Source organism: Neurospora hispaniola (assembly GCF_033458365.1).
Source record: "Neurospora hispaniola strain FGSC 10403 chromosome Unknown B0T23scaffold_2, whole genome shotgun sequence".
NCBI lineage: Eukaryota > Fungi > Ascomycota > Sordariomycetes > Sordariales > Sordariaceae > Neurospora > Neurospora hispaniola.
In genome coordinates, this window is record NW_026944407.1 from 4,662,463 (window position 1) to 4,687,401 (window position 24,939).

General features: G+C 52.6%; 6 protein-coding genes and 1 non-coding gene across 7 annotated transcripts; 2 read left to right on the forward strand and 5 right to left on the reverse strand.

The window, feature by feature from the left end:
- Positions 1-105: 105 nt before the first annotated feature.
- On the reverse strand, positions 106-7,637 carry B0T23DRAFT_438923 (uncharacterized protein; the record flags this gene model as incomplete). The annotated part of the gene is made up of 9 exons (XM_062840675.1): positions 106-851; positions 908-1,286; positions 1,340-2,601; positions 2,785-3,448; positions 3,560-6,566; positions 6,589-6,678; positions 6,709-6,862; positions 6,920-7,466; positions 7,542-7,637. The coding sequence occupies 9 exons, from the start codon at positions 7,635-7,637 to the stop codon at positions 106-108; spliced, it is 6,945 nt and encodes a 2,314-aa protein (XP_062696178.1).
- A 1,458-nt stretch (positions 7,638-9,095) lies between these two features.
- B0T23DRAFT_411183 (uncharacterized protein) lies at positions 9,096-11,138 on the reverse strand (the record flags this gene model as incomplete). The annotated part of the gene is made up of 3 exons (XM_062839433.1): positions 9,096-10,076; positions 10,167-10,695; positions 10,759-11,138. 3 exons carry the CDS (start codon positions 11,136-11,138, stop codon positions 9,096-9,098), a joined length of 1,890 nt encoding a protein of 629 aa, XP_062696179.1.
- Positions 11,139-11,996: 858 nt separating this feature from the next.
- On the forward strand, positions 11,997-12,093 carry B0T23DRAFT_t99. The gene has a single exon. It is a non-coding gene; the product is annotated as a tRNA-Ile (tRNA).
- Positions 12,094-12,891: 798 nt separating this feature from the next.
- Positions 12,892-14,147, reverse strand: B0T23DRAFT_402987 (uncharacterized protein; the record flags this gene model as incomplete). The annotated part of the gene is made up of 3 exons (XM_062838737.1): positions 12,892-13,065; positions 13,096-13,138; positions 13,174-14,147. The coding sequence occupies 3 exons, from the start codon at positions 14,145-14,147 to the stop codon at positions 12,892-12,894; spliced, it is 1,191 nt and encodes a 396-aa protein (XP_062696180.1).
- Positions 14,148-15,640: 1,493 nt separating this feature from the next.
- On the reverse strand, positions 15,641-16,564 carry B0T23DRAFT_96407 (putative endo-1, 4-beta-xylanase A precursor). Its single transcript, XM_062842055.1, has one exon. The coding sequence runs from the start codon at positions 16,380-16,382 to the stop codon at positions 15,720-15,722; it is 663 nt and encodes a 220-aa protein (XP_062696181.1). The 5' UTR covers positions 16,383-16,564; the 3' UTR covers positions 15,641-15,719.
- Positions 16,565-18,994: 2,430 nt separating this feature from the next.
- B0T23DRAFT_438940 (uncharacterized protein) lies at positions 18,995-19,884 on the reverse strand (the record flags this gene model as incomplete). Its single annotated transcript, XM_062840676.1, has 4 exons — positions 18,995-19,291; positions 19,392-19,578; positions 19,658-19,817; positions 19,875-19,884. 4 exons carry the CDS (start codon positions 19,882-19,884, stop codon positions 18,995-18,997), a joined length of 654 nt encoding a protein of 217 aa, XP_062696182.1.
- Positions 19,885-24,192: 4,308 nt separating this feature from the next.
- On the forward strand, positions 24,193-24,937 carry B0T23DRAFT_312564 (uncharacterized protein; the record flags this gene model as incomplete). Its single annotated transcript, XM_062834695.1, has 2 exons — positions 24,193-24,287; positions 24,493-24,937. 2 exons carry the CDS (start codon positions 24,193-24,195, stop codon positions 24,935-24,937), a joined length of 540 nt encoding a protein of 179 aa, XP_062696183.1.
- Positions 24,938-24,939: the final 2 nt, after the last annotated feature.

Here is a 24,939-nt window from a genome sequence, read left to right on the forward strand (position 1 = left end):
CGTGAGAGGGCAGCACGCAGAGCAGCGCCTTTCAGCTGCCCCTCCTGGTAGATATTGGAAGACCGATAAAAGCTAACCTTGGTGGCAGCACCTTGACCGGCAGCTTCACCTTGAGTTGTGGTGTTCCCTTGGACGACCGCTTCCTGCGGACTTCTCGGTCTCCTCCTGGACACTCGGAAGCGTCGAACTTGTTGCGATATTCCCTTGCGCAACAGGAGCCTGCGAAGCAACCTGTTCTCCACGATCCTCACCTCCCTTGAACAAATCCAACATCTTCCTTTGGTTGGGACTTAGATGGCGTGGCCACAACCCTGGCTGATTCGGGCCACTGTGTGAACTGCTCGTCCTTCTGGGCCTCGAAAGCCTCTCGGCCCTTGGGCCCTTTGAGGGATTAGAACCTGACGGATACGGCTCATCTTGTGACCTTCTTGGGTTGCGAGGGTCGTAAAGTTGTCGATGATAGTTTGGTTGAGGATACGGCCCGTGTAGATTTTGTCCAGGAACTGCATCATTGTGCACCCATACAGGTTCCCGTGGCGACATCGAAGGTCCTTGCGATGGGTTGAATTGCAGCTGGAATTCATTCGAGCCTTGCTGTGGTGCGTTGAAATGTGGTGGAGGTGCATTCCACTGCGGTTGGCGCACATATGTTTGTCCTTGGTAGCCACTTTGATATGGTGATGTTTGGTGCGAGACCCGAGTCAGTTCAGCAGGAGGTTGAACAGGCACAGAGTTATGGTCCCAAAAGTTGAGACGATGAGTAGGACAATAGAGGAAGCCGTGTTCCCATCCGCACCATTGGCAGAGAAGGGGACGAGCTCGGCTGAGTGAGCCCCTGGTGCAGGAACAACCTGTAGTATATGGTCAGTATGTATTTAACGCAGAGACTTGAGGCGCAAAAGCTTACGCAGCTTTTCGAATACCCAGTGGCAATGCTCGCAGAACACGCCTGCGAAGCCTGTTTCTGGGGGCTGGTTTCCGAAGTTCTGCGGGTGAGTCTGGCCTGGGATCGTGCTTTGAAACTCTGCGGGTAGCCTTGATACCTGAGATGCATCGTAGTCTTCTGTAGGAAGAATCACAGCTATCTGAGGGACTCGAGTTGACCTTGGTGCTTCGGGTAGTGGGTTTCTAGGTCCTCCTGACTGCTCGTGTTCTGGTGCTGAATTTTCGGATTCGTCAAAAAGATTCGAATTCCAAGACGGAGCGTCAACTAAAGGATACTGGTCCTGGGCGGGTACATTTCCCCAAGCCGGATGTCCTTCCAGCGGGTATTCCTCGCCATGATTCTACCTCATGCGTTAGTAATACCCACGCTATCCGGTGGCTGGCAAAGACATACCTCAGGAACTCCTGGAATTTGACTGCTCAAGCCCACCGCAGAGCGGCGCTCCCTTTCCCTTCCCCTTTCATGTCCTTGCTCCCGGTTGAGGTTGGGTTGGGCCGAAGACACAATGAATGGAACCCAGCCAAGAGGTTTTTCAGCCTTCACTTCCGCCTGCACCGCATCAAGCATCCGCTCCTTCGCTTCCATTTTCCGTCGCTCTTCTGCGATTACTCTACGTATAGCGCGAACTTGCTTCTCCAGTTGTTCATCAATAACCTTTACCTTCTGAAGCTCTTGCTCTCTGATCATCAGATTGCGATCCCTCAGATGGACAAGTTCCTCGATCTTCTCGTTCTGGCTCCTTGCTACTTCACCATACTCCTCGGCGCTTTCAACCAACTCAAGCCTCTTTGCTTTGAAGTTCAAGCAAATTTGGAGCATTTTATCCTTGTGCATTGGTTCCGAGCCACCAAGATTGGAAATTGGCTGGCCAGCACGGGCTCTCTCCTCCCTTTCCTTGACCACCGGGTCTGTAGTTCCACTCTGGAGAACTGGCTTGGGTTTTTCAGCTTCCACATACTTATCCTCGGGTCCACGTTCTTTAACCCTTTCATATTCGGCCATTTCACGTGCGATCCTTTGGGCCGCGAGGTTGTGCCGCTCGAATTCTTCAGCCTTGAATTTTTCGTGCATCAATCTCTCGCGTTCAGCTTCTTCACGCTCTGCCTTCTCGCGAGCAACCCTTTGACGGCTGGCTAATTCACGTTCAAATATCTGGCGCTTAGCTTCCTCATGCTCGGCTTTCTCGCGCTCAGCTTTCTGCTGTTCAGCCCTCTCGTGCTCAAGTCGTTCCGTTTCAATTCTCGCGCGATCAAGTCTTTCACGTTGGGACTTTTCACGTTCGGCCTTCTCGGTTGCAAGCCGTTGTTGTTGGATCTTCTCGCGCTCACTTCTTGTACGTTCAGCCCTTTCACGTTCAGCTTTCTCGCGTGCGACCCGCTTCTGCTCGGCCTGTTTACGTTCGGCCTGTTCACGGGCAACGCGCTCTTGCTCGGCCTTGTCACGGTCAGCTTTCTCATGTTCAGCCTTCTCTCGTGATATACGCTCCTGCTCAGCTTTTTCTTGCTTAGCTCTCTCACGATCAGCCCTTTCGCGCTCAGCCTTTTCCTGTTCGGCCTTCTCAAGCTCAGCCTTTCTGCGTGAAATGCGTTCCTGCTCAGCCTTTTCTTCTTCCGCTTTTTTGCGCGCCTCCTCAAGAGCGACCTGCTCACGCTCAGCTTTCTCGAGATCGGCCTTTCGGCGCTCAGCCTTTTCCTGTTCAGCCTTTTTGCGTGCGATGCGCTCCTGCTCAGCCTTTTCCTGTAGGGCTTTCTCGTGCGCCTTCTCACGTTCAACTCGCTCCTGTTCGGCTTTTTCTTGCTCAGCTTTCTTGCGCGCCTCCTCAGCTGCGATCCGTTCACGTTCAGCTTTCTCGAGTTCAACTTTTTCACGTGCGATGCGCTCCTGCTCAAGCTTCTCGCGCGCCTTCTCACGTTCAACACGCTCCTGTTCGGCCTTTTCTCGCTCGGCCTTCTCCCGCTCGGCTTTTTCACGCTCGGCCTTCTCCCGCTCGGCCTTTTCTTGTTCGGCCTTCTTGCGCGCCTTCTCGAGTGCGATCTGCTCACGATCAGCTTTTTCACGCTCAGCCTTTTCGGCCTTCTCGCGTGCAACGCGTTCTTGCTCGGCTTTCTCGTGCTCAAGTCTTTCCGCCTTGAGTTTCTGGGCCTTAAGCTTTTCTTCCTGTGCCTTAGCATCAACCGTTTCTTGATGCTGTGGTGGAACGTATGGTGTTTCCTCGACCTTTTTGTCGTCCATTTTTGTAGCTGGAGTGGCTTCAGGTCCAACGTCTTGCTTTGTTTTGCTTGATGGAGGCTCAAGATGAGGCTTCTTGTCAGTTGGAACTTCAGCCTGGGTCTGATCTGCGCTGTTCTCCTTCTGCAATTCGTTCTTTTTCTCCCCAGATACAGTTGAGGGTCGAGGCGGTTGAGACTTTCTTTGAGCACTTTCTTCAGAGATTTTAGCATTCAAATCATTGATCCTTTTCTTCCAGGTAGAAGTTTCCGGTTTTTGTACTTGGGCAGGATCCTTGGGACTCTTCGTAAGTTGGGCTGAACGAGCTGGAGGTGCTGGCTTCTTCTGTACTGGAGCTTGGGGCTCTTGTTGAGGTGAAGGCTGGGGTTTCTCCTCGGCTGGAACTTGAGGCTTTAGCTGAGCTGGAGCTTGACTCTTCTGTTCGGGTGGTTGCTGTGACTTCTTCTGAACTGGAGACTGTGACTTCTCCTCGGCTGGAACTTGAAGCGTTTGCTGAGCCGGAGCTTGATCCTTTCGTTGGGGTGGTTGCTGTGACTTCTTCTGTGCTTGGGACTGTGGTTGTTTCTTAACTGGATCCTGTGGCTTCTTCTGAGCTGGAGGCTGTGGCTTCTCCTTAGAAGCTGGAACGGGGTGCGTCTTTGGCGCCGGGCCTTTCATGTTCTTCTGAGATTGACCCTGAGTGTTTTCCGCAGCTGAAGCTTGAGCCTGCTCTTGAGTTTTTTCTTGCGATTTCGCCTGTACCGGAGTCTGGGTCTTTCCGCGATCCTTGCCATCTGGCTTCGGTTGAGACAAGGCTTGCTGCGGCTTCTGGGCGGGCCATTGAGGTTTCTGCTGTGGGTTTGCCTTAGCGGAGATCTGAGACTTCTCTTTAGGCGGAGCAATCTTGATAATTTGGGGAGGTTTGACTGATGGAGGGGCAGCACCCAGAGCTTCAGGCTTCACCTGCTGTGATTGAGAGGGCAAACTGGGCCATGCCTCTTCCACCTTCATCTGCTGAGTAGAAGCAGGTTTGGCGTTGGCATGCATTTGCTTCTTTATCTCCTCCAACCACTCCCGTCGTTGCTCCTCATCTTTTTTCTTAGCTTCCTCCCGTTTAGCTTCCCATTCCCTGCGCCTCCTTATGGCCTCGTAAAAGTTTCTTTGTTTCTCTGCTTCTGTTAGAGGTGTGGGAATACTCGCTTCAGGAGATTTGGAAATGGCCGGATCAGCAGGCTTGGGAACGTTCGCTTCGGAAGGCTTGGAAATATCGGCTTCAGGGGGTTTAATGGTTTTTTCAGGAGCCTTGGGGACGCTCGCTTCGGAAGCTTTCACAACGGCCGGCTGTTGATTCCCCTTCTTGATCTCTTTGCGCTTTTCAGCCCCAGCAGCCTCGAGTGCCTGGCGCTTCTCAGCTCCGGCCGCTGCATGCTTGCGATCGGCATCTTTTGCGGCTTCGCTTCTTGCTTCAGCAACTTTCGAAGTCTTCAAAAATGGCACAAATTTGTGATTGTCTCTTGTCCTCGACACATCACCTCTTGATGCAGCGACAGAGGTGAGTTTTCCTCCTGGAGTGAAAGTCTTGGGGGTTTTCTCGACGGTGGTTTTAGCCAAAGTAGCCTCTTCTGCCTCGCGAACGATCCTTCTTCTTTCGGCTGCAGCTGCCTTTTCGTTCACGGCCACGTTCCAATTCCCAAGTTCAGCAGCCTTGGCCTTCTCCGCTTTGACGGCGTCCTGCCTCACAAGCTCAAGGAGTCTGAGCTCTTCACGGGCTTTGTCCTCCGCCTCTTGATACACCTTGACCTTTTCAGACGCTTCTTTTTCTGCAACTGCAGCTTTTTCGGCCAATTCAAGTGCTTTGCGCCTCCTGTCTTCAAGCGCTTCAGCATCTTTGGCTTTGCCGTCTTGCGCAGCTTTGCATCTTTTTTCTTCAAGAGCCTCGGCATCTATGCGGGCTACGGACATTTCAGAATTGGCTGTTTTGACCTTGTTTTTTTCGGTCTTTGTGAGCCTTTCGGCCTCTGCAACTTTAGCCCTTGCGTGTCCAATTTCCTTGAGCATTTCAGCTTCAGCAGCCTTGATCCGCTCTCCGAGGGCTTTTTCCTTTTCGGCCTCGATGGACTTGGCTAGATCGTCAGCTTCCTCTGCCTCTCTGCGCTTTGCATCCTCGGAAGCTTTTGCGGCTTCTTCTTGTTGGGTTTTGGCAATCTCCTGTGCTAGTTTGAGATCCTCTTCTTCTTGCTCCGCTTTTTGCTGCTCCTCCAAAGTTTTGGGCTTGACATCCCCGTCATTCTTTGCGGTTTCCTCTTCCTCACCCTTGACAGTTTGCTCTGCTGGCTTGCGGTCCGCATCTTCCTGCTCGGCTTTACGCCTTTCTTCTGCGAGGGACTTGTATTCCGGAGCTTGATCTCCCCTTGCCTTGAGGACCTCTGGCTTCTCGGGGTTATCCGGTTCCTTAGCAACCTTTGGCTTCTGGTGCTCAATCGGGTTAACTTGGGAGTCATCGGTCTTCGTTTCCCCTTTAGCTACCTTTTTCTGAGCGTTTTTGGCTTCTCCCAGTTTTTCATCGAGTAATTTGTCCAAGGCTCTTCCAGCTTCAAGTGATTCCTCTTTGCCAGCTTCAGAGATGCTTTGCGGCGGAGAGACTCCCGCTTGTGCTTGCTTCATGAGAGGTCCCGCGGAGCTGCTGATGTCTTCTTCTTCATTTTGCGGCTCTTCGAGTGCATCCCACGGAATTGGAACATTGTATCCTTCTTTTAACAATTTGATCATGATACTGTCATGGCGGCTTCTCTTTTCAGGCATGTGTTGAACGTGGTCCTTGTTCTTCTGTTCATCAATCGACGTTGAAACAGCACCGCCAGTCCCAGTTTCAAGCAACGTGATCCGCTCACGAAGTTTCTCTGCTCGTTTTCTTCCCTTTTTGAAGATTCTCGACAGGTTTTCGAAGAACGTGCCTTTGTCGAACGAGCTAGTTAATGTGGGAATAACGCCGTTACCATTGGGCAGCGGGGTAGCCAGCGAGGTGGTCTCGGCATCGAAGAGGGTGCCGTCTGAAGATGAGGCAGCATCCATCGGCTCTTCGATTCTATCGCCGGGTAAATCGTTGGGCTGGGTATCTTTGGACGCAGGTGCGTTGGAAGCAGTCTCGGAAAAAGGAGCGTAATCAAACATAGAGGCCATCGTACCCATAGGGGGCTCTGCAAGTCCCCGGGACTCGTCTTGTAACCGTCTTTGAAACGCGTCCAGAGATTCGTGTTGCAACTGGCCTTCAGCAACCTCTGATGTATCCGACGAATTATCGTCCGAGGAGTTCAATGATCGAGGTGGACGTAGAACATTACATAACTCGGGAATATCCGGGAACCCGGCTGCAGGTGCTTTACAAACGTCAGCCTCAAGATGTTCAGAATTGCTGGTTATGCATGTTTCGGTACATACCTTCATCATCGGGCTCAACATGGGTTGTGAGTTCAGCTTCTCCTCTTGCCCAGGCGTCGATATTCTGCCGTTCACCATCTCCCAGACTGCTCCAGTTGCCGTCAGCATTGAGATACTAATCATCGTTGCCGATGACAATGTACCCCTTGTCTTCGCTGTTGTCATCCGCTGGATCCTCTTGCGCAAGTTCCGGGACGGCGGGCTCGTGATTTTCTGGTTCAACCGACTGTTCCTCACTAGCAGACGATGGCGCTATACCACCGGGCGTGCCTTGGGCAAGCAACCTAGTCAGCAAATATGTGACTTGGAGAGGATGTCGTTACTTACCGGAAACTGCAGTTCTGTCTGGATTGACATATAAGGGCGGGAAGCTTTCAGGGTGAAGCTGAGGTGGGCTGAAGTCGATAGACGTTTCGGGAGCAGTAGGGCCCTCCGGAACCATTTGTGGTGGTTCTCCATGCAGATCAGTTGATTGTACATGAGTGTGGTCTTCTTCCCTTGGCTCAACTGGTTGATCCGGGCCATCAACTGGTAGGAAGTTGTCGTGGGAACCTTCTGACTCAGACGGCTCTTCAGGTATTGTGCTAAGCCTCTTGTCATTATCACTAGAGCTCTGACCCTGTGTAAAAGACTCGTAACCGGTCTCTTCTTCATAGTCTGCCAGCTCCGACCCTGGCGACTCCAGCTCCGGGAAATCTGACTCTGGAGGCGCCACATCCGCAGCAGCGGGGGTTGCCTCACCTGGTAGCGGGATTGTAGTGACTTGTACGTCATCTTTCTCAGCGGTGTCCTCAATATCATCTTCAGCGGCTGGTTCCGGTACCGCTGCCGGTGGTAGTGGTTCTTGGCCAAGTTCTTCCTCCACCTCATCGGCCTACGATGGGACCGGCTTCGGAGCCTTGACTTCTTCCTTGGGCTGCTCTGTGTCGCTCGCCAGGGCTGGAGGTACTAGCGAGGTGGTCGCGGTAGGCTCAGGTTTCGGGAGAGGGACGCTCTCTGGGAAGAACTGCTCGAAGACGAGCTGCTTGAAGCTCTGGCCTGCCATTTTGGGCAGCTACTGGCGAGCGGTTGGAGTCGCGTTCTTGGAGGCTTCAAGCAAAGAAAAAAAAACACGCGACGGGGCACTTGGAGGGCAGGTCTGGGTGGCTGTAGCGACAGGTTTATTAGCTTCCAGATTCCGTGAATCTTTCAAAAGCTACGATAGCCAACAAGGGAGGAGGTATTAGGGATCCTGTACATATTTTAGCTGCTCTCAAGTCCAAGGCGAGAACTCTTGTGAGAGAGAGCGGTGCCGTTGCACGCCGAGCCGTCGCGAGTGCGGAATACGGTCGTGATTTCGATGGTTGTGATACTGATAACGAGTGTATAGCGATAGTTGACGATCGTAACAGCTGCTATGCTGAAGATGCTGCCAGAAAGAAAGCCGGCGCGGTGACCTGCGGCGGAAAACAATATCGATGGTTGGTGCTGTTTGGATAAGGTGACTTCGGAGGGGGCTGCGGTCATGTACTGAGATGCCCATGGGCTGATTTGGGTTGCCGGTCAGTGGCGGGGTAGGCGCGCTTGCTCTCGACATCGTGGCCATGGCGTGGGAAGCTGCTGTCAAGAATTTAGAAATTGGCGATTACTACCTCTAGGTATCGAGCCTACTGTGCAAGTTGGAAGGCAGAGGGAGGAACATAACTGAAGCCGGATGCAGCTTGGGTGCGAAAAGTGCAGGCGGAGGTCGCGGCCCGTCTCAAGAAGACCCCCACGCCTTTTGCCGACCCCCTTCTCTCCACTCGCAACACCACGCTTCAAAATGTAGTTAATTCTGACCCAGGAAAAGCAAGAAAGCAAAGGTGCTTCAGTCGAGTGTGCATGTTGCTACTACTGTTTACCACTTTACTGACTTGTTTCAGTTGCTATCCTTTACCGACGGGAACCAACACGTGCTTACCTCATTTTACCATGTCGTACACTTCCTGTCGCCCATTCGCCGCTCTTCTTGCCTCTCGCTACCTTAGGTACCTGCGTGACTGAGTCCTAGCAGCTTCCCTTAAGTTGGTTGAGGACTTGCCCCTGGCTTGGCCTGTTTCGTTCCAGTCTCTGTATGTTTAACGTTCGCTCTATGCGTGCTGCTCCTTTGGTAGGAGCTCGATCGAGCTGCCGCAAGGGCCCCAACAGGTCTCTTTTTTTTTGTTTCTTTTTTCTTCTTTTTTTCTCGTCTTCACTTTATGACAGTGCAAGTCCAGACACTATCGTAGAGAGCCGCCATTGTCTCAGATACATTTCCCGTCACATTTTGCAAATGGAATTCAAGATGTCGATCAACTTTCATATATTTTTTGCTGTCTATCATATCCTTCCGTCTACAATCTGATGGCCATGTGACTGTTGTTTTGCCTATTTTTCAACTTTTGGTATTCGGTGAACCCGCTTTAGACCCTCCCACTTGTTTCATGTCCCGCTTCCCCCTCAGCCACTTCCAGGAATTGCCGTCAGTCCCCTCCTCCCCAGGCCCCTACCAATCATCATCATCATCCAAATCCGCCCAACTCCTCGGCTCATCCAAATAAAACGTCCCTCCCTCCGACACCGTAACTGTTATCTCCGGCACGCCCTCCAGCTTCTTCTCCAGCGGCGCAAACTTCGACAACACCCAATTATCCCTCTGCAACCTGCACTGTCCCCTCACCACCTGCTCCCTCTGTTCCTCATCCATCACCCTCTTCCACGTATCCAGATACCCATAATGATCGATAAAGTTCAGACTGAGCCAACGCCGGTTCATGCACAGCCGGTTCCAAGGCAGAGGGTCATCAAGCCAGAACGTGTCGCCCTCCGGGGTCGTGACGGTCAGCTCGGGCACGGGAAGGGACGGTTGGTGCTGGCTAGAGGCGTCGACAGGGCCGAGGTAGTGCGTGATGGTCTGCTTTGGCTTGTAAGCTTCGAAAAGGCCCACCCAGTGGCAGTGCTGGAGGTATTGTCGGCTGGGATCGAAGTTGGCGTCGTGGACACGTTGGTAGGTGTCGAGATGGCCCGTGGCGTCGATGAAGGCGTGGTCTTCCCAGTTAAAGACGTAGGGCTCGAGGTCGTCATCATCTGGGTAGATGGTCTCGGTGTCGTCGTCGATGGACCCTTTTGTCGGTTCTTGGGGCTGCTCGGGAGGCATGGATGTATTGGCGGCGACGGGGCTTTGTGTGTTGGCTGACTCCAGACCCGCGTTGCCGATGGCTTGGAATTGGCTGGGGTTGGGTTCAGCCGGGGTTAAAACCGGGTCTTCCGAGTTCTGCAACTCAATGGCCGCCTCGTTATCCTTTGCAACGTCAGCTTCATTAACCTCTTCCTGTTCCTCAATCTCGGACGGCTCTTCCTTCCCGTCCTCGACCTTGAGCCTCTCGCTTCCCATCTGAGCTTCTCCGTCGACTTTCGAACCCTGGGTGTGGGATTCAAAAGGCGCCTTCACCACGCCATCGACAAGCTCAGCTAGGCACCCCTCATCCTATTGAGGGATTTGCTCCAGTGAGCTGTCAAGGCGGTCCGTCTCTTCATGATCCGGTCGAAAAGAGATGATGGCTCTGGCTCTATTGACGGCATCCTCTTCGTCGTCGGAGAAATTCTCAGCTACGCTAGTGGCCTTGTTGGAGCCGCCACCTTCGTGGGAGGGAGAATAGAGCGGAAGGCCAATCTCGGAGAGGTCGGAGGAGCAGCGAGTGGACGGAAACAAAATCTCGGAGGGGAGATGGGTTTCCACGGAAGTGACGGAGGTAAGGCTGGTAAGAGAGTCGATTAACTCGCCGAGGTCCAGAGAAGAGCCGGTGCTCTCTGAAGGCGGAGAGGTGTTGACGTCGGGAGAGTAAGCCCTGAGATGGAAGTTCACAACCGTTGTGGTGTCCACTTCCCGGCTTGTGGCGTCAAAGACAGGAGAGGTCTTGTCCCTGCGAACAGGCGAATCGTCGCCGTCGCTGCATGAAGGAGGAGGGGATGGGTACGCGGAGGAAGGGCCCCTGACGAAGGAAGACGTGCGGGTTTGGTCGATCGAGTACCGTGCTCTTCTTGATTTGGGCTTTTTGGGCTCAACCCCCCGGCGGATTTTGGAGTCGTTGGTCCTTCTGGTCCCGCTGTAAAAAGTCAGTATTCGCTGAAAGACTGCTGAGCTCGAAGTGATAAGAGTCCGAACATGCCTCAACAAGAAAGAACGCACAAAGTGCTTAACAACCCCAGCGAGATCCTTGACAACCTGGCTTGCAGTAGCGACAGGCTCTTCGTGAGCGCTTTTCAACTTCGTCACCACCACGACGGCCTTGTCGATGACGCGAGAAGTAACGACAATGGGCGCCTTGCAGACGGCTTTGATCTGCTTCCGGACAATGTCGATATTGTCAATCACCTTGGTAATACCAACGGCCAGAGGATTATCGCCATGGTCGTAGTCAAAGTCGGCTTCGATGGGCTGGAAGTGGCCGACGGCGTGCGAGATGGTCGGGCGGAGGATGGGGACAACGATCTGGTACATGAGGGGCGTGGCGAGGCGGGCGACCGTTCCGATCAGGAGGGAGAACATGTTGGCTTTGTTATCCTTTGGGTGCACTTGATGTCTGGAAAAATGGAAAAGTGATGGCGGGTGATGCCTGCAGACTGTTGTCGGATTGGAGTTCGCTGGTGTGTAGTTGCGGGACGGAAAAGATGTGTCGAGTGTTGGTTGACTTTCGTCGAATGGGAATTGGATTTTGTAGTTTTGATGACGGAAGAAGTTCAGTCGATCGATAAGCTTTGACTATAAAACGTAAAAAAAAGGTTGAGGTTCGGAGGGGGGTTGCCTACCTAAGGTTGGAGCATATGCACAGAGGTTGCGTAATTGCGGACTCCGGTGCATGGTGAAGGTGAAGAATATCAGCTGGCAGCAGTCCGGACTTCCGGCAGGCTATCGAGGGCTCGAGAACCTTGATGTTGAGATCCAGGTCAGTAAGCCAGTTCGGGTGCAAGGCTGCAAGGCTACTATACATGGGACGAAAGGGAAGGGGCAGAAGGGGGAGTGAAGGGCGGTTTGTTTACTTTCAAGGTATGACGAAAAAGGGGGCCCATGAAGGGTAGTCCGCGCACGGACCATGTAAGGGAAAAGGTTCCTTGTTTCTGATGCTGGACATCTGGTATTCACTCAATTGTATCTGCAAATAGGAGGCGTTTCGATATTATACTAACGGTGCATCAAAGAACATCGGCTATTTTCTTGGCTGTAAGACTTTTGTTGCTTCCATGTCCGTAATTCTTGGGGTGGTGAGGGACAGAAAATGGCTGCACGACAAATGTGATGAACCCGTTCATCTGCATTAGACACCTGAATCGTAGTGTAGTTTGCGCACTGACCGCTTCTAACTTGCGGCCAATATGAAATAAAGCGCTTGGCGCTTCTTTCAACAAAGCCCGATTAGCTCAGCTGGTTAGAGCGTCGTACTAATATCGGTTCTTCTGATATCAAGTTCATGCGAAGGTCAACAGTTCAATCCTGTTATTGGGCATTCTTTTTTCATTTGTGTTGATCCTGTCCTCGTCTGCAATATTTTTCCTTCAACAGTTGGCTTCTTTTGGTCTCATACTATCTATCTCGACAATTGATGAGTGCTATAACTGCCCCGATCGGGTGCAGTTAGATGGCCAAGGAAATGTGGTGTACCAGGGACCCATTCGTGCAGAACCAATCAAGGCGGTCAAGACGGCAACTGGACAACTGATATATAAGATGGACGCACACAAGACCCTGTTTACCCACGAGTTCAAGACCCTCCTGATGAGCAACAATGTCGACCGTTTGGCACACGCCCTCAGCAAACTCAACAGCTCGACCGAGATCGACAGCGAGTCACGCAGTCGCTCACCAAACACAATTGACACCCAACCTATGGCGAACCGCGAGACACACAATTTGGCTTCACATTTCAGGTCCCATGTGAAAAGCCCCCATCCAGGATATAGCGGTCATGCAAGCAGAATTGGTTTTGCAGCTTGTCATGCGCATTTTGAGAATATTAATTACATTTCGCGCAATCCCCAAACAGCATTATCCCGAGTTTGCGCAGCAAGCCAACATTGACTTTTATTGGTAGTATAGCTTTTTGCTTTGGGACCATCATCACCCCCTGTTCAAGTCCGTCTAATGGTAGCGCTTTGGCAATCTGCAGTTGTTGGAAACAATACAGGAGAAAAAAGTACAGAAAGAATGTAGTCTAGCGCCTTCGCTCGTATAAGTATTTGGAGAACAAAGGAACGACGGAGAAAACGAAACGAGAATTGATTGCGATACCATCGCCATTACTCAATCAGCATCCAAATACTGTCCCACCCCGGATGGGAGCGTGAACCTGACTCTGGCCGGACTCTGCGAACGTGAACGTCGCCGTGACCAGCTCCTCTCTTCCCCCAAAGAGCTTGAAGACGATGACGACGATATGACGCTTGGTGGCTCTTCGCCAATATTGTCCGACAAACCTAAGCTACTTGTCGCAGAAGTAGTTGACTCATACCTTGGCGGTTGATACCTCCTTGTCGATGTCGATATCGCGGGTGCTGAGATAGAGGTGGCATGAACCGCAGGAACTGACGCTTGGACAACGCTCACGCTAGTAGGTTGTGATCTCCTCATTCGTCTGCGCTCGTGAGCTACCTGCTCGTGTCGTTGTAGGTGTTGAGGTACCCGCTCGTGGCTTCTTCGACTGCTCCTTTCATGGGCGGCTCGTCCGGAGATGTATATCAGCGGTGGTGGATGGTAAGGATTGTCTTGACCATATCTACCCCTGACCGCTAGCCTGTCGTCGAGGTCGTCGTACTTGTGCTTTGACCTCTCGGGTGGATGGACGTCATTAGTTTCCCATTCTTCGGTAGTAGGGCTGGATACGTCCACCACTGCTTGTCGGCCCGGATGCGGGAATTCTCGATGTCGAGAAACAGAGAGATCGCGTTGATGATGTAACCGTCCAGTCCCGTGTGAAACTGGACGGGACTTCCGTTTAGAGCTTTGCTCAGGTGCATTGGATTGGATGACCTTGACCACCTTGGTTGTATGTCCTTTTTCTACTTCTTCGCTTGGTGCTGCTCGCTCTCTACGGTCGCCGTTTCGGATTCCGGCCATTGTTGGCCTGTGCGGGTAGCGCATGGTTGACGAGTATCTGACAGACATGGTGGTGGTGGCTGCTTTGGCTGATGATGGCCAAGTTGATGCTGAAGTCTTTGGTGTTGAACGGCGACGGCAGAGACACCAGACGATGAAGGAGAAGATGATTGTGCCGAAGAAGACACCGAAGACGATTCCAAGTGCTACGGCAGAACTGTGCGCGGATGATGATGTTTCTGCAAGCACGGGCGACGAGAAACAGGTTGGAGTTTCTAGTATGGCGAGTACCTTCGTCGGGAGGAAGGGTGTCGCTCTTAACGTGGTAGCTGTCTCAGTCACAGAAGGAAGAGCGCAACTTGTCTCAGAGGGCTGAAATTGACGTTGACTTGGAGCTGGAAGAGTGTCGGAGATTGGCTGAGGTGCCACTGCTTGATGGCTTCGTTTTCTTGGTGCTGCCAGTCCCATTTTGTAGTACGAATAAGACAGGTCTTGAAGATCGTGAGGTTTGTTCCCAGGTTATGCTGATGTTGAACACAACGGAAGACAACCCAGAAAGAGCGGTAAAGAACTCGGAAAGCAGTTCCTTCCATTTTGAAGCCTACCTTGTTATCTTCCGTTGGTGCTCTTTTTCGGTGAAGCTATTGGGTTTCCGTTGTCCATTCGGAAGCATGTTGACTTCCTGGCCGTAGTCTAAGCATCGCACCGGTCTCACAGTCGTCCGCGCCCGTAAGTCGAGGAATAGCCGCAAACGAACCATGTTCTCCCTGCTGGAGATCCCACTGGCTGAACCCCCCCCTGACCGCTCAATATTATCACCTCGATCATCGATATCCCGGTCCCTCTTCCGAGACCTCCAAATTACTCCACAGTCGGATCGGAATCTTGCTCGGATCGCGCTCGTTCTAGATGCGTGGGCATGATGCGAGGCATGACGCTTGCAATCCGCGCGCTTGCCCACTCAGGGCAATGGGATGGACAAATAGGGCTGCCAACGCATGATTTGGGTGAGTGGGGACCGGATTGATGCTGTTTTCTCAGACCGACTCCGACGGAACGGGTCGAACATGTCCGGATGTTCCTCGCTGGGATTCGTGAGCAGATCGACCATTCGAGGATATGAGGTAAGAAGCCACAGTGGCACGACCTGACCCGAGAGCAGGAGCGCCTTCGAGTGACAGTGCCGTGTCCATTTGCGTTGACCGTGAAGGACTGTGAGCAGCCGAATAGAAAATCAAGGCGACATCGTCAGATACAAGTGAGTGGATGTGAGTCGCGCGGCGATTGCCATGGCCGGCAGGGAGCTATGGATAGGTAAGTAGTCAAGATCTTGACCGCAAGCCTAGGGAAACACGGCGTCGGCGGATAATGTTGCCTGCGTTATCCATGAACGCAAATCGCTGAAACAGGATCGAGGGAAAATCCGGGATTGTGGGAGAAACTCACAGGATTGGAACGGCTGCTATTTATCTCGTCAGGTACGACAGAGCGGTGGGATCCACTAGGCTGAGAGGCGTCAATAGGATCATGCCAGATATGAAGTGGCGCCTGCACGTCTGCTTTCCGCATATTGTCTGTGCCACGCGAGATCCGAACGTTTGCATCATGCATCTTCACCGCCAGGGGTGCCCGCTGTGGCAGACAAACGCATGCACAATATCTTGACATTGTTCAGCTTGTGGCTGAAAGTTGAGGCCGGTGTAAAAGTCGCGTGTTTGGTTGAAATGCCAAGTATAATTGTTCAAGATTCGTCAACTTGTTCGGTGTCGCGCAAATTGACCAAGAACAGGAGAAATTGGGATTTCAGAGAAAGGGGCAGCACAACTGGAATATTTACTATAGTAGAAGAAACGAATCTGATTGTGAAGTTTAGTCTAGTATGAAAAAGGCTGTCGAGGGAGAAAAACAAAAGAGTCGATGTGCGACTTCCGATCGTTCTCTGTGCACCCTCAACATCATGATATCTCAAGTTCCTGCAATCCATCAAATGTCTAAAATCATCCCAACATCTTGCCATCCTGAACATAGGTAATCCATCGTTTAACCGTGAACGGTGATGGAAGCAGATCCACTGCTCTGGTATCCCTCAGTGGCCACGATCTGGTAGTTGTGGGTGCCCAAGTGCAGGCCAGCCTTGGCCCACGCGTTGAAGTGGTTGGCCATGGTGACGGTACCACCGGTGCGCTTCTGCTGGCGGACCGACCAGTACTGGTTGAAGGTGCGGGTGCCGTCAATGGACGGCTGGTTGTAGCGGGTAGTCTTGTAGATGTCGTAGGTGGAGCCGTCGGTGTAGACGGATCCGAGACGCTGGGAGCCCGACGAAGGGTTGTAGGAGCCAAAGTTCTCGACGACGTAGTACTCGACAAGCGGGTTGCGGGTCCAGCCGTAGACGGACAGGTAGCCGTTGCCGGAGGGGTTGAAGTAACCCGAGTAGGTGATGGTGCGAGCCGAACCGGGGTTCCAGCCCTTGCCGGCGACAAAGTTGCCGGCGTTCTGCCAGTTCACAGAGTAAGAGCCGCCGGCGCCGTTGGCGTAGTTGACATTGCCGCCGTTGTCGGTCCAGAAGGAGTAGTAGAAGCCGTTGTTGAAGCCGGTGCTGCTGGGGGTACCGCCGCGCTCGGCGAGCTCAGAGAACTCGGTGGCGTTGAAGGGCATAGCGAGGGCACCGGCAGCGCCGAGGAGGAGGGACTTGATGGAGACCATTGTGTCTGAATTATGGGAAACTCGGGTGAAGAGGCTGGCTGCTGGCTGATGGCTGATGATGGGGATAGAGAAACAAGAAGTCGAAACACGACGATCCTGAAGGTCTTATATATCCATTCAAGCTTGTCTTTCGAACTCCTTGTCGTCGCTTTTGATTGACAGGACCGGTTTAGGCAATCCCATCGTTTCTCCTGGTTAACTCGTTGTCGTCGTCCCTGTCACCTTGGAGAGAGCCATCCTGGCGACTCTGATGCCGAGATCCGGATGCTTTGCCTTTGTCATAGCATACAATTTAGTTCAAACGTACCTGGTCCCTGGAGGTGGTCTCGGGTAGGGTTGTATCGATGACACCCGAACTTCACGCTTAGTCGGGTCCCCGTACCCAAGATGGGAATATGTAGTGTAATTCCATTCTACAAACACTACCCCGGCTTTTCTTGGCGGAGGGAGTGGCTCCGTATATGGCCTTCAGGCTGAATGAAGGGATCACTGGGGCCCCACAGCGTAGCTCGGTCACGGACGTCGACGGCTTCCATCGAGCTTCCATTTTCGTCAGTTCGGTGTTTGAGAATCCTTGCAGTGGTTATCGCAGACGGAGGCTGGCCTTGCTGAAACAAGAGATATTCCACCATTCAACCCTATCAGGTCCTGGAACAGGGCAGGGTGTCGTTCACTACAACCTTCCACTTGGCACGCTTCAGCTGAGCATTTAGCCCCTGCTGTCCTACCTTTGGAGGACCTTCACCCTCATCGACGGATCGCTACGTAGTTTTGTTCTTCAAGTCGGCTTTGTCGTTCGGTTGGGTGGTTTTACAACATTTCCGATTCCCGGGACGTAGGCCGAGCTTCTTGCTTGTCCAGCCTCATCTCTGAGCACCCCAGTCGGAGAACATGTTTTTTCTATCCTCGAAAATCTCGGTTGGTCGCTGAACATTTATGCGTTGAGTCGGTGAGGGCGACGATGGCATGCTATCCCGGGCAGTGGGCTGTTCGGCATCCCCTATAACCACTGTATTTTGCCCGCTGATCGAGAAAGACGGAGGGAAGCTTGGCGTGCCCCTGTTCGCCCCACCCTTCCTTCAATTTCACACCGATTTCGGTTTGTTTCCACTTCTCGGGACAACTAGTGTCCCCGCACTCTCGGTAAGTGGCCCGGGGAATCTGCAGAAAATCAAATCGAACCGAACCAAGATACCAACCAATCTTTCCCAAAACAAAAGGTGGGCGGGATTTTGCGGTGAGGTGAGAGAGTGTCGGAAGTCTCGACCACTCAGGGGAAAGAACAGTCTGGACAGCCCGTGCCTGCCTCAAAAGGCATGACGGGAGCACAGGGGCGAGAGGAAGAGTTGACAACTCTTGGAAGGAGCAACTGGTCACAGAACCGGATTGGACCTAATCGAGTAGAATCACATTTCGTCGACTTGTCGAAGCCAGTTCCAGCTTTGGATTTTCTCTGCTTGTCCCCAAACCTCTTCAGTCGAACAACATTCATCCGGAATCCAGGTATCTCGGCGGCAGCGTGTGACGGTCCAGGCAATCCGGAACCACCAACGGCCAAGGAGAACGAACGAGCGAACCACAACCTTGATTCGCAGCTCAAGGAAGTTCGTTTGACCTTCCTGAACAATCCCGGGAGCCCTTTCCGCATTTTTTTTGTCAGCGACTGGTCTGTTTTTGCCTTTTCTTTGCGAGTGTCCAACAACCACAACGTCTCACTTCCGTTCCGCTTTAGTACATAACGCAATCCAGAACTGAGCTCGCACCATCCATAAGCAAGTGTTGCGCCATGACCTAGCACATACGACCATACCCACTGGAAAACTCGGGATCCCGTCCGCTCTCCCATAGATAAGCCAGTGAGGGCCAGACTAGTAGTTGGGTCGGTGACGACCAGCGAATCCCTGGTGTTGTATGTTTTTTTTTTCTTTTTTGTTTCATCTGTGCGGGATAGAACCTCTGTTCTGTGTCTTGGTATGTATGCTACCTCTATACATCATCACATCAGCGTGCAAAACTTGTTTTTTTTTTTTCCCTTTTCTGAAATCCCGTTCTTGGCATCAGTTTCAACTTGATTCTTCAGCTCATCTGGTGACTTTGTTGCATAAACATTGTTACCTCATGTTCTCCCTATTTATCCGTTCTGTTTGTCCACTGTCTCGACCATCTATCCGCGCCTCAGAACAACTTTCGACTTTCCTCACCACTCCGGATTCCCCATCGCTGCCTGACATTCACTTCCACACATGGCTTTGGCTACCAGCCATTCCTGCCCAGGCGCAGCTTGGCACCTTTGCTCCCATAACCGATGGCACTTGACCTTGCCCCTGACGCATGAATCTTGTCATCCTAGCCCTCACCGCTTGATCCCTCACCACTGCACCTCTTCCGAAATCTTGCTGCCAGCAAACTAGGTAACCGGCGCGACATCTCCCAATGGAAAGCCATCGATCAAGACAAGCCGGCCCAAAAATAAAACAGAAAACATTCGTCTTTTCGTTTCTTCTCGAGGAATTGTCCACCTCTGTCTCCCTGGTCATTCTCCGAAAAAAAAGAAGCCTTCGGAATTGATCTCTCCGTCTGCAATTGCCCTGCGGTACCAACTTCCCCCTGCCTTAGCCATCCATATCCTGAGTCCGACCCTCGAACTTGAGTCCTTCCCTCCTTGCCCAACTCCTCCCTTCACCTTTCTCTGCCTCGACAATACCAAACCCACTGCGTCGTCTCCCCATACCATTAACAAAGGGCCCCAGACACTTGGAACTCAAGTTCATCATGTTCATGTTCTCGTTTGTCCCACAATATTTCGAATTTCCGGCACCAGCGGGCTGTAGGGACTCAGAGCCGAGTGCTGGGTTGCTAGTTGCAGTGGTAGGTTGTATTGGGAGCAGAAGCGAAAGGCGGACTCTGGGCTGGGCGAGGCGTGCCAGGAGGGGAAGAGAGAAAAGAGGAGGTAGCTCGCAAGGGGGATACGGATGCGGGGGGTTAATAGCCGGGGACCAACTCGGTTACCAGGGGTGTGCATTCCGACTGCTGAACCCCTTTGTTGATGGTGGTAAGATTGTTGAGGTGACGGACGAGTAAGTAAAGAGGTATGAGAACAGATGTGCCCGTGATCATGAAGATGAGAGTGGGAAGGAAAGGTCTAACTTGATCTTGCTGAGGATGGAGAGGAACGTAGACAGAAGACTGGGAGTAACTGTTCTACGTATACAAGCATAAGGAGCTCTAGAATTCAGTTCTCCGAAGCCACTTATGCGACGATGCAGCCGACGTACTGGTAGAGCTGGTTATCGAACTGAGCGAACTCACCCTCGATATTCTTCTGACCCCTTTCGTACACCTGCTCCTTCTCCTTTCTCTTCTCTTCTCTTCGACCTCCTCCTCTTCCCCACCACGGCATTCCCTTCCCCTCGTGACCTCCAGCACTCTCTCTCCCTACCCAGTAGTATAATCACCCCCCAAACCCACCACAACCTCTTCCTTCCCTATTACCCACGTTCATCGCCTCTCTTCCTTCGCCACTCCCAGCGTCTCTTTACATCCCCAGCACCACTCGTATTCCCCCAACTCTAACCCAACTCCTGACCCTGGCCCAGCTCCTAGCCCAAGTTCCCGACCCCGCCACCCTCCAGAACCCCTCCCCCATCAACTCCCCGTCCTCTCCATATTGGTTACAGGTTCATAGACCACCTTTCCTAGCCTCGTATTGAAGCAAGGCCTTGCAGAGTCTGGATTAGATTGCTCCTCTTCATCGTCATCGCAGGGAAGCTAACAGAAAGGTGTGGAGACATTGTTCTAGGTTTCGTTGGAGGAAGGACGGGGGGGTGGGTACGAGGATAAGTGGTAGGATGAGAAGCTGAGGGGTTGGAGGCTGCAATGTTGAAGACAAACGGGTTGGAGAGTACGGGGACGTTGTAAAGTAAAGGATAGGAGGAGGACGATGGGAAGAAGGCTGTGTTGTTGCCGGACGGTGTGGATGTGCCGGTTGAGGGTTCGCGGAGGTTTACATGAGGAAGCTGTCTGGAAGAGCAAAGTCTATGGAGTGTGGGGGTTTTGCGATGGCGTTGCGAAGGGGTGAGATTTGAGAACCAGAATGAGTGGGGATATGGGGGGACGTGATGGGTTGGGTGTTGAGAATACTCTGAAGGAACACGAATTGGACCTTGTCCAGCCCCGTGGTGTTGGTGTTGGTATTGGGGAGTATGGTAGGGACTGTCACTTAGGCCACTGATCCTTTAATACAGACGGGGCTCATGAGAATTCGGGGATCTAGTGTAATCTTGAGGTTGTGGATATGCTCGAAGGATACGGTTTTGGAATTTGATATCGAGGTTCTTTAGGGGGTTATGGAGGGGCAGGCAGAATGTGGTTTGCGCTTTGTGCGGATTGTAAAGGATTACGACTTGGATCTTGCCCGTAATGTTAGTTGGTGTTGAGAGACTTGGTTACTGATATTGCTTAGGCTCGCACCCTCCTTGATGCAAAGGGGGTATGAATTTAGAAATATTGCTGTGGAGGTCGTACTGTTGCTAGACTAGTTTGGTTTGGAGCGCGTTGCATAGCCCACGGGCCGGTGGGTATGGCAGTACTTGCATTCGTAGGGTCGGGGTTGTCCTGAGGAGGAAGATGACCTGTGATGACGAGCTGCTCTAACCGGTGGTTCCCGAACCATACTCGGCCCCCTGGATGTCGACATATGTCGGGTATGAGCGCCCCCTCATATCGGAATAGACCGCTGATGGTTGATGTTCAGGGTCCTGCTGTGTAGGGGCTTTGGGATGCTAGCTTCGCAACTAGTGCGTCTTAGAGCGGTGATCGTGGGCATGCCGTTACCTCCATGGTTCTGGCGGTCTTGTCCACTTGGCGGTCGACCATAATGCCCACAGGGACATAGTTTGGGGTTCCTATTCCGGTCAGTGATCTATGGGCATTGATCTCGTGTTCCTACCAAGCACTTGCTCCGATCGAAAAGTGTACCTAAGCTCATGTATATGACTGCTCATTCAAGCAATGACTGAGCATATCACATTGCTTTACCGTTCAGGCAACCAAACAGTTTCCACAAGCAGTAAATAGAAGCCTTTGGATGTTTCCTGTCTTACCCATAACACAAAAACTGTGTCATCCTTTCAGGGAATTGGTCTTCTCATCCAATGAAGCACATTTGTCCTTCAAGGTGGGCTTCAAAACTAGTTCAAAGCACTGCTTGTCTTGATAGCAGAGGGCATGGCCGTGCTATTCAGCAGACGCGGCTTGGCAGCCCTGGATGTATCAGCCGTCCTCACCACTTTGAACTCTGAGTTTACGGGGTATGCGCTCGTAGAAACTCCATCGGTTCATCCATCTCAACGCTGTTTGGACAGAGACAAGTGAGCTCTCGTCGTCGTGCTCGCGTTACCGTGGTGTCGGTATCCGAACCCCGGACTGGTCCGTGCACTCGTGAGCCTCGGCGAAAGAATTAGACGTGGCACGTGTGAGTGACTGCCGTCTTCTTTAGCGAACTTGTTAGCCGTGAACCCTTGTCGTCGACACGCAGCAAGTGATCGACACCAATGCGGCATCACACTGTTGCAGCAAGCAATGTCCAGCATTGATGTTTCAGTCGGGTGTCTAGACGGGAAGCGTGTCTTGCCTGTGAAGCTGTCATCGGCTCATAGAGGCAAGACTGGGCTGTAGCCGAGGAGGGAGCCTGCCCCAGGCTTATGACACACCGAGAAACGTTTGTACCAATTCGACGGACCCAAGTTGCTGTCGTGGTGGTCATATTCGAAACGGCCAACTTGGAATTCCAACCATGCGACGCAACATTACAACTGCCACCCGACCCGGCAGCATCTTTTTCAGAGTGACACGTGACAGCATCTATCACTTCTGCGCAATGGGGTCGCTTTCGGGGACCATCGGTGACCTTGAGCCCCTTGTCCGTGGATCTCAGAGTTGTTGCCTCCGACGCCGAGTCGCGATGAAGAACGAGAGTACAATACTTGCGGTGAGGAGGCCGGAGCTCTGAATGGTCGACGGAGACGGGCTCGAGATCAGTCCGGCATCCATAATGTCGGATGAGGCAACGAAAAGCTGAAAGAAAAGCACCCTACTCGCAGAGGGAAAGCACGGAAGCTGCCTTTTCGATGTGGATAAGCAAGGTCTGCTTCAATCATCTCGAATGATACCTCTACAGCTCGTGGGTTGATGTGCAGTTGAGGCCTGCCCTGCTGTGCTGACAAACGAGGAGGCGTATACATGTTGATCTTGTGGTACTATACTGTGGCCGTCGTGTGCCCTGGGTAGGCAGGTATGTACACTATAAGCGGTGATTGATGTTGTTGGAGGGTGTCTCAAATTGTCCCTGGTGATGTGTTTTACAGGCGCCCGTTAATGGAATGTGGGACGGCAGGCGGGAAGATGGTGGCGCCTTCGCGGCTGTATCCGTATCCGTACAGTGGTGGCGCCAGGAACGATACGCCGGAATACACTAGTGTAGTCGCGCAGTGCCCTGAGGCGGCCCTGTGGCAGGCACTGTAGGTATTATACAAGTAACGAAGTATGCAACGACGGGAACCAACAGCCACCGCAACTATTTTCTTTTTCTTTATCATTCGAACGGGAAAGGAGGGTTGCAATGACCTAGGTAGTTACGGGTGAACTCACTGTAGGTACCTCTAGGGTATGAATGGCTGTTTTCAGCGCCCACCCGACCGGAGGGGATTCCGGTATATCGTAATGTAGCTTCCTGGCTGGGCGTTACCTACCTAGGTAGGTCGGCTCTTCTGGATTCGGTTGATTTCGGGTCGCATTCTGGTCTCACATCTGTCGTCGCTTCCACAATTAGGTGACTGCTGCAGTTGGACATTGAACACCTCTAGGAAGGCGCAGACGATGATGCAGTGACGACCTACTGCGTACCTTAGACACAAGACGCGGGGAGGCCGGGAGTACCTAGGTACCTACCTACCTTAGGTAAGGAACCCCACTTTGGACATGGGACGGGATGGAACCCGACCTCGCCCGGCCGCGGTGGATAGGCGGGGCTGAAGAGATGAATGGAGTGCGGGTTCGTCCACTTTGTTGGATCTCCCTCCAGTCGCAATCCAATAGCGCTTCTCCATAGGTTGCTTTTCTTCATCCAACCTATTGAATCCTTCCCGCAGGCGTCGACACACCTTCACGCAGCGGCACTCTTTCTTTCTTCTACTGCGACACTGCGACGACGGGAGTAGCGTAGCTTCGTTGGAGCCTAGCAGCGATGGTATTGGCGACACTCAACAGGCACCTATGTATCCAAAAATGCCATCCTTCTGCTAGAACTGTGTATACTGCGTAGGTAGGTAAGCAACTGTCCTGTTTTCATCAAGCAACTCTTCTGCATCTGTTTCCTTTTCATTTTGCCTTGCATTGGGTGTTCCCTTTTCATTGTATTCCCCTTGAGACGTGTCACATATCACACGCCCACGCGATCCTGATCCTGGTGCGATCGACGTCGATTACCAGAAGCATGTTGAGTGTCACAAACATCCACGAGCCACGCCATGCCCCCAGCAACCAACACGGACGCTTACCAAGTGGAAGGGACGGGGAGCCGGATGACATGGCTCACATACCTACCGTATGGGGCCTGTCGCCAAGTACACTGACTGTCCTGGACTACTCAAGACATGGATATAAAAGCGTAGTTCGGTTTGTGCGGGTGGCAAAGAACGTTGATTCTTGCACAGGAAATGGCCCTCCTGTCGTCTGTCTGCTCCCTTTTTCTTGTATCATCGTCGTACCGAGCTAAGCTTCTATGTCCACACACAAGTGTAGAGCTGCTGAGATGCTCGAGCTCTTTCAAGATGGAGAGCATTTGCTGATTTGCAATGACAAAAAAGGTCCAAAAGGTCCTCTGGAGCCTTCGATAGGCTCTTGCTCGTCTCGTTACCTCCTGCTACCCCCGGCAGCCAACGTCGGCGAGTAGTTTGGCCGCAGAGGTGTAAGAGGACTTTTTCTGGCGGGTCCAATATACCCCCCCAGCCCCCGTCTAGCCCAAACAAGTAGCATTTTGACCTATCATGGAAATCAGATGGACCTCTGTGGCTCTGGACCCCCCGTTCCGCCTCCCGAAGCTCCAGCAAAGCCCCCCCCTTTGGATCCACCAACCCGGCCGTCCTAAACGACCCGAGAACCCAGTCCTGGACTTCTCGCCAGTCTCCTCATTCCCAAGATTTCCCCAGTCTCGATTTTCCACTTCTCAGGGACCTGACCTGGATCCCAAAGGGCCTCAACTGGACCCTACCTGGCCGAAAAAGGGTAAAGACGCAGCTCCCGCCCGGCCAAACTCCACACCCCGCACTTTGCCAACAACTGCGCCAACCAGTCATCAAAGAATCGACGAATCCGGCTGTCGGCTGCTATCCTGTCCGGCCCTAGGCGTGCCACCGCCGAAATCGTCCAGGCCCTCCGGCTTTATGGGCAGGTTTGGACTTCCACTACTCGGCGACGTCAACATCGAAGAGGGCATGACAACACAGCTCAGCCAGATGACGACGCGACGGCAACAACGAGTGCCACCATCCATCTGAAG

Bases quoted from the DNA above. Each gene is read 5' to 3' on its own strand.
- B0T23DRAFT_96407 (XM_062842055.1), bottom strand. From the start codon at position 16,382: ATGGTCTCCATCAAGTCCCTCCTCCTCGGCGCTGCCGGTGCCCTCGCT.